The sequence below is a fragment of the Coenobita brevimanus genome, chromosome 1 (assembly GCF_032717465.1).
Source record: "Coenobita brevimanus isolate Jiangsu-jjx chromosome 1, ASM3271746v2, whole genome shotgun sequence".
Lineage (NCBI taxonomy): Eukaryota > Metazoa > Arthropoda > Malacostraca > Decapoda > Coenobitidae > Coenobita > Coenobita brevimanus.
In genome coordinates, this window is record NC_136954.1 from 12,837,154 (window position 1) to 12,854,237 (window position 17,084).

The 17,084-nt window shown below is 46.9% G+C and overlaps 1 protein-coding gene across 1 annotated transcript in view; it reads right to left on the reverse strand.

The window, feature by feature from the left end:
- Positions 1–859: 859 nt before the first annotated feature.
- Positions 860–17,084, reverse strand: part of LOC145414574 (glutamate receptor 1-like) — a 576,687-nt gene continuing 560,462 nt past the window's right edge. The window contains exons 18-20 of the mRNA XM_080284127.1: positions 2,254–2,340; positions 2,025–2,038; positions 860–1,445 (exon numbers count right to left, since the gene is read on the reverse strand). Coding sequence (XP_080140253.1) covers positions 860–1,445; positions 2,025–2,038; positions 2,254–2,340 — 687 coding nt within the window. The remainder of the gene's footprint in view (positions 1,446–2,024; positions 2,039–2,253; positions 2,341–17,084) is intronic.

The window sequence follows — 17,084 nt, forward strand, 5'->3', positions numbered from 1 at the left end:
ATGGGAGGCTGCTTGGGTGGGTATGAATGGGAGGCTGCTTGGGTGGGTATGAATGGGAGGCTGCTTGGGTGGGTATGAATGGGAGGCTGCTAGGGTGGGTATGAATGGGAGGCTGCTGGGGTGGGTATGAATGGGAGGCTGCTGGGGTGGGTATGAATGGGAGGCTGCTAGGGTGGGTATGAATGGGAGGCTGCTGGGGTGGGTATGAATGGGAAGCTGCTAGGGTGGGTATGAATGGGAGGCTGCTGGGGTGGGTATGAATGGGAGGCTGCTGGGATGGGTATGAATGGGAGGCTGCTGGGGTGGGAATGAATGGGAGGCTGCTGGGGTGGGTATGAATGGGAGGCTGCTGGGGTGGGTATGAATGGGAGGCCGCTGGGGTGGGTTGTTTTCAGCTGGGAGGCTGCTGGACTGGGCTGGGCCGTGCTATTCTGGGCTGGGAAGCTGCTGAACTGTGCTGCTGGGCTTGGCTTGGCTGGGAGGCTGTTAAGCTGGGCTGGGCTAGACAGCTCCTGGGCAGCAATGTGCTGGGCTGGACTAAGAGGCTCCTGGGCATTGCTCAGCTGGGCTGGGCGGCTGCTGGACAAAGCTGGGCTGGGGGGCTGCTGGTTCAGGAAGGGCAGGGCAGGGTTGGGTGGCTACTGGGCCAGGTTAGGTAGCTGGTGGGCCAGGCTGGGCTGAGCTGGGAGGCTGCTTGGCTTGGTTGGATTTGGCTGCGAGACTACTGTTCTGGGCTGGGAGGCTGTTGGGCTGTGCTTGGCTGGGAGGCTGCTGAGCTTGGCTTGGCGTGGCTTGGAGACTGCTGAGCAGGGCTGGGCTGGGCTGGGCTTAGCTTGGCTGGCAGGATGCTGAGCTGAGCTTAGTTTGGCTGGGAGGCTGCTGAGCAGGGCTGGGCTGGGTTTAGCTTGACTGGGAGGCTGCTGAGCTGAGCTGGGAGGCTCCTAAGCTGAGCTTGGCTTTGCTGGGAGTCTGCTGAGCTTGGCTTGGCTTGGAGACTGCTGAGCAGGCCTGGGCTGGGTTTAGCTTGACTGGGAGGCTGCTGAGCTGAGCTGGGCTTGACTTGGAGACTGCTGAGCTGAGCTGGGCTTGACTTGGAGGCTGCTGAGCTGAGCTGGGCTTGACTTGGAGGCTGCTGAGCTGAGCTGGGCTTGACTGGGAGGCTTCTGAGCTGAGCTGAACTGGGCTGGGAGGCTGCTGGGCTGGGCTGAGCTTGGATTGGCTGGGAGTCTGCTGGGCTGAACTGGGTTTCGCTGGGAGGCTGCTGGGCTGGGCTGAGCTGGGCTTGGCTGGGAGTCTGCTGGGCTGAACTGGGCTTCGCTGGGAGGCTGTTGAGCTGGGCTGGGAGGCTGCTTGGTTGGGGTGGGAAGCTGCTCTCTCTCTCTCTCTCTCTCCCTGGCCTAATTTCCACTGCATGCACATCCGGGATCATTCTCCGCGTTAGACTCCTGACCAGAAATTCGATACACTGTATGTGACAATCAAAGTCGTATTCTGTCTTTGGTGACTCGTAATAGCTCTGTCTTACCGATTTATTCTGCAGATTACACTTAAATACCCTCTTTTTGTTTACTGAAGCCATCTATATCGATATTTTGGCGATAAAAAAAATTCTAGTGAAAATAAATCGCAAAGTAGAAGATGCTACAAAATAAATGGTACTCAAAATAGTGGGTGAAGGAATTAGATATACCCATCATTAAACACTTCACCACTAGAGTTTCATGCAACAATTGATAAATTAGTCTGGTGATTGCAATACCAAAATTTTAAAAAGGATCATAGCAAAGAACAATAGTTAAAAAAAAAATCAATACAACAATATGCAAAGTAATAACTGGCATAGTCTAACACCTAATTACAAATATATAACTAAGTACAAACAAACTAGGCACAAACAAGCATATCTAAGCCCAAAAAACTCAGCATAAAACCCATCTAAGCATAAGAGCGACACTTAGCACAGAAATTCTGAAAATTACCTCATCCACGCACAAACACATCTACGGCAGAACGAATAAACATACCTTAACACAGAGATCTGAAACAAACACACAGGCGTTCACTCTACACACGAACACAAGTAAAAACAAACATCTAAATAAACACAAGCATATCTAAACACAAAACAGACACCAATATAAGCACAAACCCCAACGGCTACTTCAAAAGACTATTAGCAAAATGATCCACACAAAGAAGAGCCTTTAAAAAAATTCTACTGGAAAATGGTTGAGTAAAAAATTGATATTAAACCTGTGTGCTCACTCGTCCGTTGTCTAAGTCCTTCCCTCCTGTGATGGACATTCGAGCTTTGGCCTTCATTGCGTCGGACAGGGTGAACTAAAAAGAGAGTGAAAGGTGTAAGGCGAGTGGAAGGAGTAGAAGTACCTTATTTAATGGCGAGAGCGGCCATGAGTTGAGTACATGTTAAGGGGTGAGACTATGACACTTCATATGTCTATGAATGTATATCCTCCCTCGCTCTCGCTCTGTGTGTGTGTGTGTGTGTGTGTGTGTGTGTGTGTGTGTGTGTGTGTGTGTGTGTGTGTGTGTGTGTGTGTGTGTGTGTGTGTGTGTGTGTGTGTGTGTGTCCTCCCAACTTTTTTATTTTCCAGGTAAAATGAAACTCTGCAGAGTAAACCTCGGCCCCAATTGGGTTTAAGGAAGAATGAGCTCAGTGAAAATCCAGATCTGCTCCAGGGGGAAGGTCTGTAGAGCCCCCGCATACTAAGCGTATACAGTGCTAAGATTTCTAGGTTTACACTTAACATGGGAAGGGTTACTGAAGTGGGTGGTGTGGGCGGGAAAGTACTGCAGATGCAATGGTGTTAAGTCGATGGGTGGTGCAAGTGGATGGGTGGTGGTGTTTTTTTTTTCAGTGATCAAACGACGCCTTGCCAGTAGTTGAACAAAGTACTGATACAAACAATCTTGCAATTTCTACGACGAACCAACGAACTACAACAATCTACGATCAACTACAAGTAACAACTCTACGAGTCGACTGTATAATCTACACGCACCTACAAGTAGCGACAGTCTTCATCCCACAACGAGTAAATCACAAGAAAAAAGGACCATGAATACCTCTAGAAAGAAAAACAAAACAAACAAACGGAGAGTGAGACACGACTCAACTCACAACCACCAGACCTCACCCTCCTCTCTCTGCTACATCCACCCAACCTCCACCGCTGACGCAGGAGTGAAGAGGTCAAGACGATGAAGCAAATACCATGTCCATATTCACAACTCATCTTACTCACTCATCTTCACTCAAGTTACTCATCGTTACTCATTCACTCACCACAGCTACCAGTGTGGGAAGTCGACGTCATCATGCGTGCATGCTGAAAAGACGCCACGTCAATCAACCCGTGAAGGACAACGCTATCACCACGTGCAACACCACTCACACCATTTCCACCACGGTAAAAATTAGTGAGTTACACAGTTACTTGATTTATACGATACACAGACTGGATAGACAACACATTTTGCACAAACAGTGGTGCATGTGGATAGGTGGTGATGCATGAGGGTGGTGGTGCAGGTGGGTGGGTGGATATGCAGGTGGATGGGTGGGTGGTGCAGGTGGATGGTGGGTGGTGCAGGTGGATGGGTGGTGGTACAGGTGGATGGTGGGTGGTGCAGGAGGATGGTGGGTGGTGCAGGTGGTGTACAGGTGGTGGGTGGTGCAGGTGGACAGGTGGCGCTCACTGGGTGGGGGGGGTGGAGGCAGGGGGGTGGTCAAATGGGTTAGTGGTGATGGTGGATAGGTGTTGTAGGCATCTGGGCTGTGCAGGTGGGTGGGTGGTGCAGGTGGACGGGTGGTGCTCACGGGGGGGAGGGGGGGTGGAGGCAGGGGGATGGTCAGACGGGAGGGTGGTGAAGGTGGTGCTGGTGGGTAGGTGGTGCAGGTGGGTAGGTGGTGCAGGTGGATGGGTAATGAGGGTGGATGGCGAGTGGTGCTGATGGATGGCGGGTGGTGCAGATGCATGGTGGATGTACAGGTGAATGGCTCGTGCAGGTGGGTGGGAATGGTGGGTGCAGGTGGATGGGTGGTGCAGGTGGATGGGTGGTGCTGGTAGATGGGTGGTGCTGGTAGATGGGTGGTGCAGGTGGATGGGTGGTTCTCGCGGGTGGGTGGTGGAGGCAGGTGGTTGGTCAGACAGGTGGGTGGTGTAAGTGGATGGGTGGTGTAGGTGGGTGGGGAATGCAGGTGGATGGGTGATGGAATTGGATGGGTGATGGAGGTGGGTGTATTGTCCATGTGGGTGGGTGGTTGGGTGGGTGTTGCAGGTCGATGGGTGGTGGTGCAGGTGGATGGATGGTGGTGTCCGTGGATGGATGGTGGTGTACGTGGATGGATGGTGGTGTACGTAGATGGATGGTGGTGTACGTGGATGGGTGATGCAGGCGGTTGGATGATGCAAGCGGTTGGATGATGCAGCCAGTTGGGTGGTGCAGGTGGATGGATGGTGCAAGTGGGTGGGTGGGTGAGTGATGCAAGAAGGTGGGTGAGTGAGAGGTGCAGGTGGGTGGATGGTGCAGGTGGATGGTGGGTGGTGCAGGTGGATGGTGGGTGGTGCAGGTGGATGGGTGGTGTTGGCAAGTGGGTGGTGCAGGCAAGGGGGGGGAGGTGGATGGGTTGTGCAGGTGGATGGGTTGTGCAGGTGGATGGGTTGTGCAGGTGGATGGGTTGTGCAGGTGGATGGGTTGTGCAGGTGGATGGGTGGTGTACTTGGGTGGGTGGTGTACTTGGGTGGGTAGTGCAAACAGAATGATGGTGCAGGTGGGCGGGTGTGTGAGTGGTCCAGGTGCGTAGGTTGTGGGCAGTGCAGGTGGGTTGGTTGTGGGCAGTGCAGGTGGGTGGGTGTGTGAGTGGTCCAGGTGGATGGTGGGTGGTGCAGGTTGATGGGTGGTGTAGGCAGGTGGGTGCGTGGGACAGGCAGGGTGGGCCATGTGGATGTGTGGTGTTGGTGGATGGGTTGTGCAGTTGAATGGGTGGTGTAGGTGGGTGGGTAGTGCATGCAGATTACTGATGCAGGAGAGTGGGTGGTGGAAGTGGATATGTGGTGCAAGTGGGTGGAAGGGTGGGTGATGCAGGTAGGTGGGTGGTGGACAGTGCAGGTGGGTGATGCAAGTGGGTAGGTGATGAAGGTGGGTGAGTGGTGCAGGTGGATGCTGGGTGATGCAGGTGGATGGTTGGTAGTGCAAGTGGGTGGGTGGTGGTGAAGGTAGATGATGGGTGGTGGAGGTGGGTGGTTGAGTGGGTAGGTGGGTGGGTGGGTAAGTGGACGGGTGGGTGGTCCAGGTGGATGGTGGGTGGTGCAGATGTATGGATGGTGTAGGCAAGTGGGTGGTGCAGGTGAGGGGGTGGTGCAGGTGGGCTGAGGGGCAGGTGGATGGGTGTTGTAGGTGGATGGGTGTGCTAGGTGAATGGGTTGTGCATGTGGGTGGGTGATGTACGTTGGGGGATGGTGCAAATTGATGGCTGTTGCAGACAGATGGGTGGTAGAAGTGGAAGGATGGTGCAGGTGGGTGGATGGTGCAGGTGGGTGGGTGGGTGGATGGTGCAGGCAGATGGGTTGTACAGGCAGATGGGTGGGACAGGCAGGTGGGTGGGGCATGTGGATGGGTGGTGTAGGTGAATGGGTTGTGCACTTGGATGGGTGGTGTAGGTAGATGGCTGATGCAGGTGGAAGTGGGTGGGTGGTGCAGGTGGGTGGAAATGGGTGGGTGGTGCAGGTGGGTGGAAGGGTGGGTAATGCAGGTGGGTGGAAGGGTGGGTAATGCAGGTGGGTGGGTGGTGGGCAATGGAAGTGGGTAATGCAGGTGGGTGGATGGTGGGCAGTGCAGATGGGTGATACAGGTGGGTGGATGGATGCTGGGGCAAGCGGGTGGGTGGTGCAGGTGGGTGGGTGGGTGGTGCAGGTGGGTGGGTGGGTGGCGCAGGTGGATGCTGGGAGGTGCAGGTGGATGCTGGGATGTGCAGGTGGAAGGTGGGTGGTGCAGGTGGGTGGGTGGGTGAGTGGTGCAGGTGAGTGGTGCAGGTGGATGGTGCAGGTAGATGGGTGATGCAGGTTGATGTGGGTGATGCAGGTTGATGTGGGTGGTGCTGGTGGATGGGTGGTGCTGGTGGATGGGTGGTGCAGGCGGGTGGATGGGTGGTGCAGGCGGGTGGGTGGGTTGTGTAGGTGGATGGGTGGTGTAGGGGGATAGGCTGTGGTGTAGGTGGGTGGGATGATGGGTGGTGCAGGTGAGTGGTGTTTTTCTGTGGGTAGTGCAGGTGGATGGGCGATGAAGGTGGGTGGGTGGTCCAGGTGGGTGGGTGGGTGAATGGTGCAGGTGGTTGGTGGATGGTGGGTGGTGTAGGTAGATGGGTGGTGGTGCAGTTGGATGGGTGGTGGTGTAGGTAGATGGGTGGTGGTGCAGGAAGATTGATGGATGGTGGTGCAGTTGGATGGGTGGTGGTGCAGTTGGATGGGTGGTGGTGCAGGAAGATAGATGGATGGTGGTGCAGGAAGATAGATGGGTGGTGGTGCAGTTGGATGGGTGGTGGTGTAGGTAGATGGGTGGTGGTGCAGGAAGATGGATGGTGGTGCAGGAAGATAGATGGGTGGTGGCGCAGTTGGATGGGTGGTGTAGGTGGATGAGTAGTTCAGGCAGATGGCTGATGCACATGGGTGGGTGGTGAAAGTGGGTGGGTGGTGCAGGTGGAGGGTGGGTGGTGGTGAAGGTGGATGGGTGGTGCAAGTGGGTGGGACTGTGGGAAGTGCAAGTGGATGGTAGGTAGTGCAGGTAGATGGTGAGTGGTGCAAGTAGATGGTGAGTGGTGCAAGTGGATGGTAGGTGGTGCAGGTGGATAGTGGGTGATGCAAGTGGATAGTGGGTGATGCAAGTGGATAGTGGGTGATGCAGGTGGATGGTGGGTGGTGCAGGTGGATGGGTGATGGTGCAGGTGGATGGGTGATGGTGCAGGTATGTGGGTGGTGTAGGTGGATGAGTGTTGTAGGTGAGTGGTGTAGGTGGATGACTGGTGTAGGTGGCTGGGTGGTTTGGGTGGATGGGTGTTACAGATGGGTGGATGGTGCAGGTGGATGGGATGGTGCAGGTGGATAGGTGGTATAGGTGGATAAGTGGTGTAGGTGGACAGGTGTAGATGGATAGGTGGTGTAGATGGGAGGGTGGTGTAGGTGGATGGAGAGTGGTGTAGATGGATGGAGAGTGGTGTAGGTGGATGGAGAGGATGTAGGTGGATGGAGAGGGTGTAGGTTGATGGAAGGGTGGTGCAGGTTGATGGAAGGGTGGTGCAGGTGAATGGAAGGGTGGTGCAGGTGGATGGAAGGGTGATGTAGGTGGATTGCAGGGTGGTGTAGGGAGATGGGAGGGTGGTGTAGGTGGATGAAGAGTGGTGTGGGTGGATGGGAGGGTGATGTAGGGAGATGGGAGGGTGGTGTAGGTGGATGGAGAGCGGTGTGGGTGGATGGAAGGGTGCTGTAGGTGGACTGAAGGGTGCTCTAGGTGGATGGGAGGGTGGTGTTGGTGGATGGAAGGAAGGAAGGTGTTGGTGGATGGTAGGGTGGTGTACAAGGGATGGTGGGTGGCTTAGACGGATGGGTAGCATAGATGTGTGAGTGGCGTGGATTAGTGGGTGGCGTAGGTGGGCAGATGGTGTAGATGGTTGGGTGGTGTAACTTATAAGCTGATGTGAATAAAGAGTACAACATTATAAAAGAAATGGTAGGATGGCAATAGTACAAAAAATGAAAGATTATAATAACAGCCAGCGTTCTATACGAAGGGGAAAAAAATGCATAAAGATAAATACCACCCTGGCCAGGCGTTAGGTAGAATGAGACCAGATAATATCCCTATCTACACCTGGACGAGGGGGAGGGGCTACAACCCCCCAAATTCTAAACCTACTGTTAACATGACAAGGGTTACTGGTGCTGGTGAGTGGTGTAATAAGGTGGTGTAGGTGGGTAGGTGGTGTAGGTGGGTGGGTAGTGTAGGTGGGTGGGTAGTGTAGGTGGGTGGTGGTATGGTATAGGTGGGTAGGAGGGCGGTATAGGTGGGTGGGTGGGTGGTACAGGTGGGTGGTGTAGGTGAAAGGGTGGTATAGGTGGGTGGGTGGTGTAGGTGAAAGGGTGGTATAGGTGAGAGGGTGCTTTGGTTAAAGGGATGGTATAGTTGAAAGGGTGGTACAGGTGAGAGGGTGGTATAGGTGAGAGGGTGGTACAGGTGAGAGGGTGGACAGGTGAGGGTGGTACAGGTGAGAGGGTGGTACAAATGAGAGGGTGGTATAGGTATATAATTTCTATTGGGTGGGTGATGATTTGAGTGTGAGGGTAAGTAGGCTGGTGGGTGGAGCAGGTGACAGTATGGTGTAACTCGTATCAACTGAAGAGAATAAACAGGATAACATTATGTCATAAGATAAAGGGACAAAGGGAACGTGAGGTATGTATTGGTGACACTTGTCGTGACGACTTACAATGATGATGATGATGAGAGTGATGATGATAGTTGTGGCGATAATTATAGAGATTATTTACCTAAGGAGAAATTTTGGACAGTAATATACATACAACTGGTTCAGGGCACCCCCACCTGCAGGGTGAGGGGTGCCCTGGGATTTCTGGCACGGCCAATATGTAGTCATAGTTATTAATCCAACGTCTTATCCTGGTTTGTATATATATATATATATATATATATATATATATATATATATATATATATATATATATATATATATTGTTACATAGCCTATGATTTCATCATCCTTTGTGTAATTTTAACGCACAGTATGCTGCATGTTTGATCACGAGCGTGTTCTGCCTCAGTCCCCCCCTTCTACCGTTATAGTAGAGTAAGTCGTCCTTTCTGTTGTTCAGAGCAGGATTGTCAGCTCTTTGTCCCCTATGGCTTCATTTGCGCGTCCTTCTTACAAGTTGTATCAAGCTCTGCTGGCCCCTATATAATGAGCTCAGTCTCTGCATCATTGCCACTTAGATCTACTCCTCATTTTGTTTACATCTCTGTCCTCCCCTGTACAGTTATTATTGTGAGTGCTCAGGAAGTCTCCAACCATCCAGCAGCTGTGTAATTTGAGTATAAGTGTTATTGCATTTTCTTCTTGTACCGTATAGCATAAGTTGTTAATTTGTAGGCCTAGTGAGGTTTTTGTGATTCATGTGAGGCTCTTATTGTCAGCCATCATTAATAATATTTTGTATCTGTAATAATATATCTGGCATTCACTGAGTATTATCTGGTATCTCATTTTAACAGGACTGACTTAGATAAATTTACTCATGCTAATTTCGTGTTAACAGGGGCTATTGCAGTTAATCATATATTTAACCTGTTTTTTGCCATTACATTATCCTTATGAGTCCTGAATGTTTTGTTGTTAGTTTGTGCATTAAATTTTAACTTGTAATTTTACCTAACTCTTTTGTTTTGAACCTGGAACTTTACAGGACAGTAGTGATTTTTTAGTATTCACACTTGGAGTGTACATTATCTTTCTCTGTTCCGTAACATAAATTTGGCGACCTCATATCAGGATATTCAGGAAATTATCATAAGGATATTCCTTGATATTTTGTGACTGTGATTTATTCTTGATGTCTACTATTGCTACACTTGATGAAGCCAAAGATTTTTTGTCAAATGTGCAAACAGTGTTGGATGTAGAAAACAGAACAAAGAATGAACTTAAGCTTGTTGCTCAACAATTGGGAATTGCTGTTCGCTCTCATCATTCTAAAGATCAAATTGTTAACATGATTAATGAAAGCTTGTTTAATGTAACTCCTCCAAATGAGCAAACGCAGATTGAAATAGCTAAGTTACAGCTAGCCCTGCAGGAGGCTCGTGTGAAGGAAGCTGAATTTCAAGCACGTGCTAAGGAGGCTGAGTCTCAGGCTAAGGAGGCTTGTGTTAAGGAGGCTGAATTTCAAGCAAATGCTAAGGAGGCTGAATCTCAGGCTCGGATTCAGGAGGCACAGATACAGGCTCAGGCAAAAATTGAACTAGCTAGGATTCAGGCAGACCATGAGTATCGCATGAAACAAGGTGGAACTGGATCATCTAGCTCTGATGATTTTGATGTGGCTAAAAATGTTCGACTTGTCCCTCCTTTTAATGAATCTGATTTAACCAAGTATTTTCAGTTGTTTGAGAGGGTAACTACAGGTTTTAATTGGCCAAAAAGGTATTGGCCAGTACTCCTTCAAACTGTTCTCACCAGTAAAGCTCAAGTAACTTATGCATCTTTGCCTCAGGTTCAATGTGATAATTATGATGTAGTTAAGAGCTTGATTCTTAAGGCCTATGAGCTTGTTCCTGAAGCCTATAGAGTAAAATTTAGGACAACTTACAAGCAAGATAAGCAATCCCATGTTGAGTATGCAAAAATCAAAGAAGATCTGTTAGAGCAGTGGTTAAATTCTAAGAATGTGGATTCTGATTTTGAAAAATTTAAGCAGATGATTTTGCTGGAGGACTTCAAGAGGTGTATTTATAAAGATGTAAGCCTATATCTTGATGAGAAAAGAATGGATAATTTGTCTGATGCTGCAGTTTTAGCTGATGAATATGTTCTCACTCACAAGAGATATTCTAGGGTAAAAAGGAAAGCTGAGAGTAAGTACGTTGCCTCTACTCAGAGTACAGGTAACAGGAAAGAGAATAAAGATGATGTTTCTCAGGAAGTAAATACCAGCTTCACCTCTAGATTTCAGAAAAGTAAATGTACTTATTGTAGTAAGCTTGGTCATACTACGAAGAAATGCTTCAGGAGACAGCGTGATGTGAACAAAAAGGAGTCTTTAAATATTCAGTCAATTGGTCTAATGTCCACCCTTGAGAGTTCCCAGAATTCTTTAACTGAGTTAACTGAACCTGCTTTGAGGGGTAAATTAAATTCTCATGATGAAGCTCCTCTTTTGAGCAGTAACGTGGGTGACACTCTCAAGAGTTCATGTGCTAATTTCCTGCCTGATGGTTTTGTCAGTCCTCTGGACAGTAATAACAGGAAATCAGTTCAAATATATCGTGATACAGGTGCTTGCCAATCCCTTATGCTGACCAGTGTTCTAGGCTCTAATGTTAATTCCTCTGATGAAACTGTAATCTTACAAGGTGTAGGGAATAATTACTTCTCTGTCCCTCTGTGCAGAGTGAATTTAGAGTCTGGTTTTGTTAATGGTTCCGTTATGGTTGGGTTGGTTGAGACACTCCCAATGTCAGGTGTAACTTTCTTACTTGGAAATAATATTGGTGGAAGTCAAGTGTGTCCAGCTCCTCAATTGTCTAGTGAACCAGTGACTGCGACCCAGGACTGTGATATCCCTGATGGGTTCTCTGCATGTGCTGTCACTAGGGCAAAGTCTAAAGTTACTGGTGACTTAGAGGATAATGATGATGATGATGTTATCCTAGCTGACACTTTTCTTGCTAATTTGGACCACTCACCAGATGAGGCAGTACCCCGTAGTGTTGATAATTTGTCTCGTCAAGAGTTGGTTGAGTTGCAGGTTGCTGACCCTGAGTTGAAAGGTCTAGCTAACTCTGCTTGCAGTGAGGAAGAGTCAGCTGGTGCTTCTACTTGTTATTATATAAATTCAGGAGTACTTATGAGGAAGTGGAGACCCCTAACAGCATCAGCCGACTGTGAAGGTTGTACATCAAGTTTTCATCCCTCGTGTTTGTAGGCAGGATATCATTAGAGTGGCTCATGATTCCAGTTTGGCAGGACACCTTGGAGTGAGGAAGACTGTGGCACGCATTTTGAAACACTTCTACTGGCCAGGTATCTTCAGAGATGTTTCCTGGTATTGTAAGTCTTGTCACACCTGTCAAGTTGTGGGGAAGTGTAATCAGACCGAAAAGGTTGCACCTCTAGTTCCCATTCCTCCTTTTGAGGTGCCATTCACCCGTGTGTTGGTGGATATTGTGGGCCCTCTTCCTAAGACTTCTTCAGGATTTTCTTATGTGTTGACCCTGATTGATATGGCTACTTGTTATCCTGAAGCCATTCCACTTAGAAATATCTCAGCAAAGAACATGGTTAAGGAAATGCTAGGGTTCTTCACAAAGTTTGGTCTGCCCAAGGAGGTACAGTCAGACCGGGGAAGTGATTTCATGTCAAATGTTTTCAAGTAGTCTCTGAAAGAGTTGGGCATCACCCAGATCACGTCTTTAGCTTACTCTCCCCAGACCCAAGGAGCGTTGGAGAGATATCATCAAACACTCAAATCGATGCTCAAGAAATACTGTTTGGAACATCAGAAAGACTGGGATAAAGGTCTTCCATTCGTTGTATTTGCCGCAAGAGAATCTTCAAATGAATCACTGGGCTTCTCACCCTTTGAACTACTGTTTGGCCATGAAGTAAGAGGATCCCTTAAGCTACTCAAGGAATGCTGGCTGTCGGAGGAAGATGACGTCAACCTGCTGGAGTATGTGATGAAGTTCAAAGAATGGCTGTCCACTGCTTTACAGCTGGCGAGAGAGAATTTAGGAGCTGCTCAGGAGAAGATGAAGACTTGGTATGATAAGAAGTCCAGGTTACGCCACTTTCAGCCAGGAGATCAGGTTTTGATTCTGCTACTGGTGCATGGGCAACCTCTTCAAGCCAAGTTTAGTGGTCCTTATTTCGTGGAGAAGAAACTCAGTGATGTCAACTATGTCATCGCCACACCAGATCGTAGAATGAACAAGCAACTTTGTCACATCAAGATGCTAAAGTTATATCACAGGCGGGACGAAAATAACCCAGTCTGCGCTGTAGCTGTTCCACCCGAGTCTGCAAGTGAAGCTCTCCCATGTAGCATGAGCCTGAGTGATAGTTTGGGGAAGAATCCTGATATCATGAATGATCTCCAGACTAAGCTTTCTCATCTACCTCCCGAGGAAAGGCAGGAGTTTTCGGCATTACTGCAGGAGTACCCGCAAGTGTTCCGTCCCACTCCAGGAAGAACCACTGTGCTGATGCATGATGTCGATGTTGGAGACGCAAAGCCAATTAAACTGCCTCCTTACCATATGAACCTAGTGAAAGTTCTTCTCATCCAGAAGGAGCTTGACTACATGTTGGACCACAAGATGATTGAGCCCTGTCAGAGCGAGTGGAGTTCTCCTGTCACTCTAGTCCCTAAGCCAGGTGGGTCACAGCGGCTTTGCATCGACTACAGACGTGTTAATCAGATAACCAAAACAGACACTTACCCTCTCCCTCGCGTGGAAGATTGCATAGACAAGATCGGAAAGGCTTGGTACATAAGTAAGTTTGATTTGTTAAAGGGATACTGGCAAGTACCTATGACTGAACGTGCTAGGGAGATCTCATGTTTTGTAACACTAGGAAAGACTTTTGCATGTTCTGTAATGCCATATGGTATGAAGAATGCACCAGCCACATTTCAGAAGCTCATGAATGTTGTAACAGAGGGTTTGGCAGGGTGTGTTGTTTATATTGATGATGTATTAATCTTCAGTGACAACTGGAAAGATCACCTATGCCATGTCAGTAAATTTCTTGAGAGTTTGGTTCAGGCTAATCTTGTAGCTAATTTATCAAGGTGTGAGTTTGGTCACGCTAAAGTTCGGTACCTTGGGTACGTAATTGGTGATGGACATGTTGCACCACCAGGAGCTAAGGTTCAGGTTATAAGTGATCTTCCCAGACCTAAAAGTAGGAAAGAGCTACAAAGATTTTTGGGAATGGTAGGTTATTACAGGAGATTTGTTCTTAACTTTTCAATTCTTGTATCACCACTTACAGACCTACTGAAAAAGGGAGTTAAATTTGTCTGGACCGATAACTGTGAATCCTCTTTCAGCAAGCTTAAAGCTATCTTATTAAGTCAGCCAGTGCTCGCTACTCCAACTTTTGCTAAGCCTTTTAAGATGGCTGTTGACGCAAGTGATACAGGAGCTGGGGCTGTTTTGCTGCAAGAGGATGATCAGGGTATTGAACACCCTGTATATTATTACAGTAAGAAGTTCACTCCACCTCAAAAGAGCTACTCAACTATTGAGAAAGAGCGTTTGGCCTTGATTTTGGGTTTACAGCATTTTTCATTTTATTTGTGTTCTGGTTTTGACCCCATAGTCATTTATACCGATCATAAGCCACTGAAATTCCTTAGTAAGTTTAAAGATAAAAATCAGAGATTGACAAGATGGAGTCTACTTCTTCAGGAGTATTCACGAGACATACAACATGTCAAGGGGAAAGAAAATGTTATTGCAGATTGCTTATCTAGACTTTAGACAGATTGTTTTAGAGTAATAAGAAATTTCCTTTGTAAATTTCTTTTTTTTTTTTTGTGGGGAGGTGTTACATAGCCTATGATTTCATCATCCTTTGTATAATTCTAACGTACAGTATGCTGCATGTTTGATCACGATTCGCCTCGTGGCTTCCATAGTGACCAAGCTTCCGTGTTCTACCTCACTCCCCCCTTCTCCCCCTTATAGTAGAGTAAGTCGTTCTTTCTGTTGTTCAGAGCAGGAGTGTCAACTCTTTGTCCCCCATGGCTTCATTTGCTCGTCCTTCTTACAAGTTGTATCAAGCTCTGCCTGCCCCTATATAATGAGCTCAGTCTCTGCATTATTGACACTTAGATCTACTCCTCATTTTGTTCACATCTCTGTCCTCCCCTGTACAGTTGTTATTATTTTTGTGAGTGCTCAGGAAGTCTCCAACCATCTAGCTGCTGTGTAATTTGAGTATAAGTGTTATTACCTTTTTCTCTTGTACTGTATAGCATAAGGTGTTAATTCGTAGGCCTGGTGAGGTTTTTGTGATTTATGTGGAGTTTTTGATGTCAGCCATTATTAATAATAGTTTGTATCTGTAATAATATATCTTGCATTAACTGAGCATTATCCGGTTTTCTCATTTTATCAGGGCTGACTTAGATAAATTTACTCTTGCTAATTTCGTGTTAATAGAGGCTGTTGCAGTTAACCATATAGTTAACCTGTTTTTTGCCATTACATTATCCTTATGAGTCTTGAATGTTTAGTTGTTAGTTTGAGCATTAAACTTTAACTTTTAATTTTACCTAACTCTTTTGTTTTGAACCTGTAACTTTACGGGACAGTAGTGATTTTAGTATTCTCACTTGAAGTGTTCATTATCTCTCTCTGTTCCGTAACAATATATATATATATATATATATATATATATATATATATATATATATATATATATATATATATATATATATATATATATATATATATATATATACACCCATTCAGAATGTCCCTCCTTTCTGGGAAGCCATTACAAGAAGCTTGGAAAGACTATTATTATATTCATTACTTTCAGTAAAACAACCACAGAAGCATTGAGAAAAAAAAAATCCATACCGGTCCCTTATCAATTCACTTAGGTATCCACAACACTACGAGACACAAAAGTTAACGTACAGTCACGCGTACTAATTTCTGCTCAGGGGTTACCCCTTCCTTCCCCCCTCTACCCTGGACAGAGGGAAGGGGGGAATCGCGAACAAGTCTACCCCGCCTTCTGCCCCCAACTCCCCCACCCTCCACCTCCAGCTGCCAGTTACTGATTAGACGCACATTTTCTTATGTCCTGTAAACATGACTAAACTGTCGTCGCACAAGCTTTCATCGGCCAAGATTTGGACTATATTTTTAGAATAAATTTTTACCGTATTGAACTGCATTCTCAAATTGAAAATATTCACCATCATTGTAATCCAGTGTCGTCCGCTGCACAATTCTGGGTTCCAGTGCTTACCTTTTCACTTCCCCCATCTGTCTCTCTCTCTCTCTCTCTCTCTCTCTCTCTCTCTCTCTCTCTCTCAATTTACTTTTCCCACTCACTCTTTCTTTTTAAATTTATATAACTTTCTCTTTGCTTCTCTCCCCCTCTCCCCCTTCTCTCTCGTCCTTTGTCTTAAGTGTTCCCCGTCTCTCACCCCTCCCCTCCCCCCACCTTAGGCCTGATCAGCAGTCAGTTATACCGCCACCGCTCCTTCGTATATCGTGTGCAGGAAACATTTATCACACACACTTAGGTCAGATGTATGGAAAGCTAATTTATATATATATATATATATATATATATATATATATATATATATATATATATATATATATATATATATATATATATATATATATAAAATATAATATATATATATATATATATATATATATATATATATATATATATATATATATATATATATATATAAATAATTGTATTTCTCATTATGTGCCTAGTTCTAATAGAGAACACCAGACCAATATTCGTATTTTATACTAGAGTGACCGTTTCATTTCACATAGCTGGGTAGCTGGGCTTATAAACTGCACACACACACACACACACACACACACACACACCACTTAAACTTTGCACTGACAGGGTGGCGACTGCAAATATAGTCATTCTAACAACTGGATCTGCTTGCTCCAAACCTTCCCTGTCCCAGTCAAACTCCTTATTCAATAACCGGTTATTGAATGAGGACTTTGACTGGGACAGGGAAGATTTGGAGCCAGCAGATCCAGTTGTTAGAATGACTATATTTGTAGTCGCCACACTGTCAGAGCAAAATTTAAGTCGTGTGTGTGTGTGTGTGTGTGTGTGTGTGTGTGTGTGTGTGTGTGTGTGCAGTTTATAAGCCCAGCTACCCAGCTATGTGAAGTGGAACGGTCACTCTAATAAAAATTAAGAATATTGGTCTGGTGATCTCTATTTGAACTTGGCACATAATGAGAAATACAATTATATATAAAAAAAAAAAAAATAGCTTTCCATACATCTGACCGAAGTGTGTGTGATAAATGTTGCCTGCACACAATATAGGCTACGAAGGAGCGGTGACGGTATAACTGACAGCTGATCAGGCCTAAGGTGGGGGGAGGGGAGGGGTGAGAGGCGGGGAAGACTTAAGACAAAGAACGAGAGAGAAGGGGGAGAGGGGGAGAGAAGCAAAGAGAAAGTTATATAAATTTAAAAAGAGTGAGTGGGAAAAGTAAATTCAGAGAGAGAGAGAGAGAGAGAGAGAGACAGC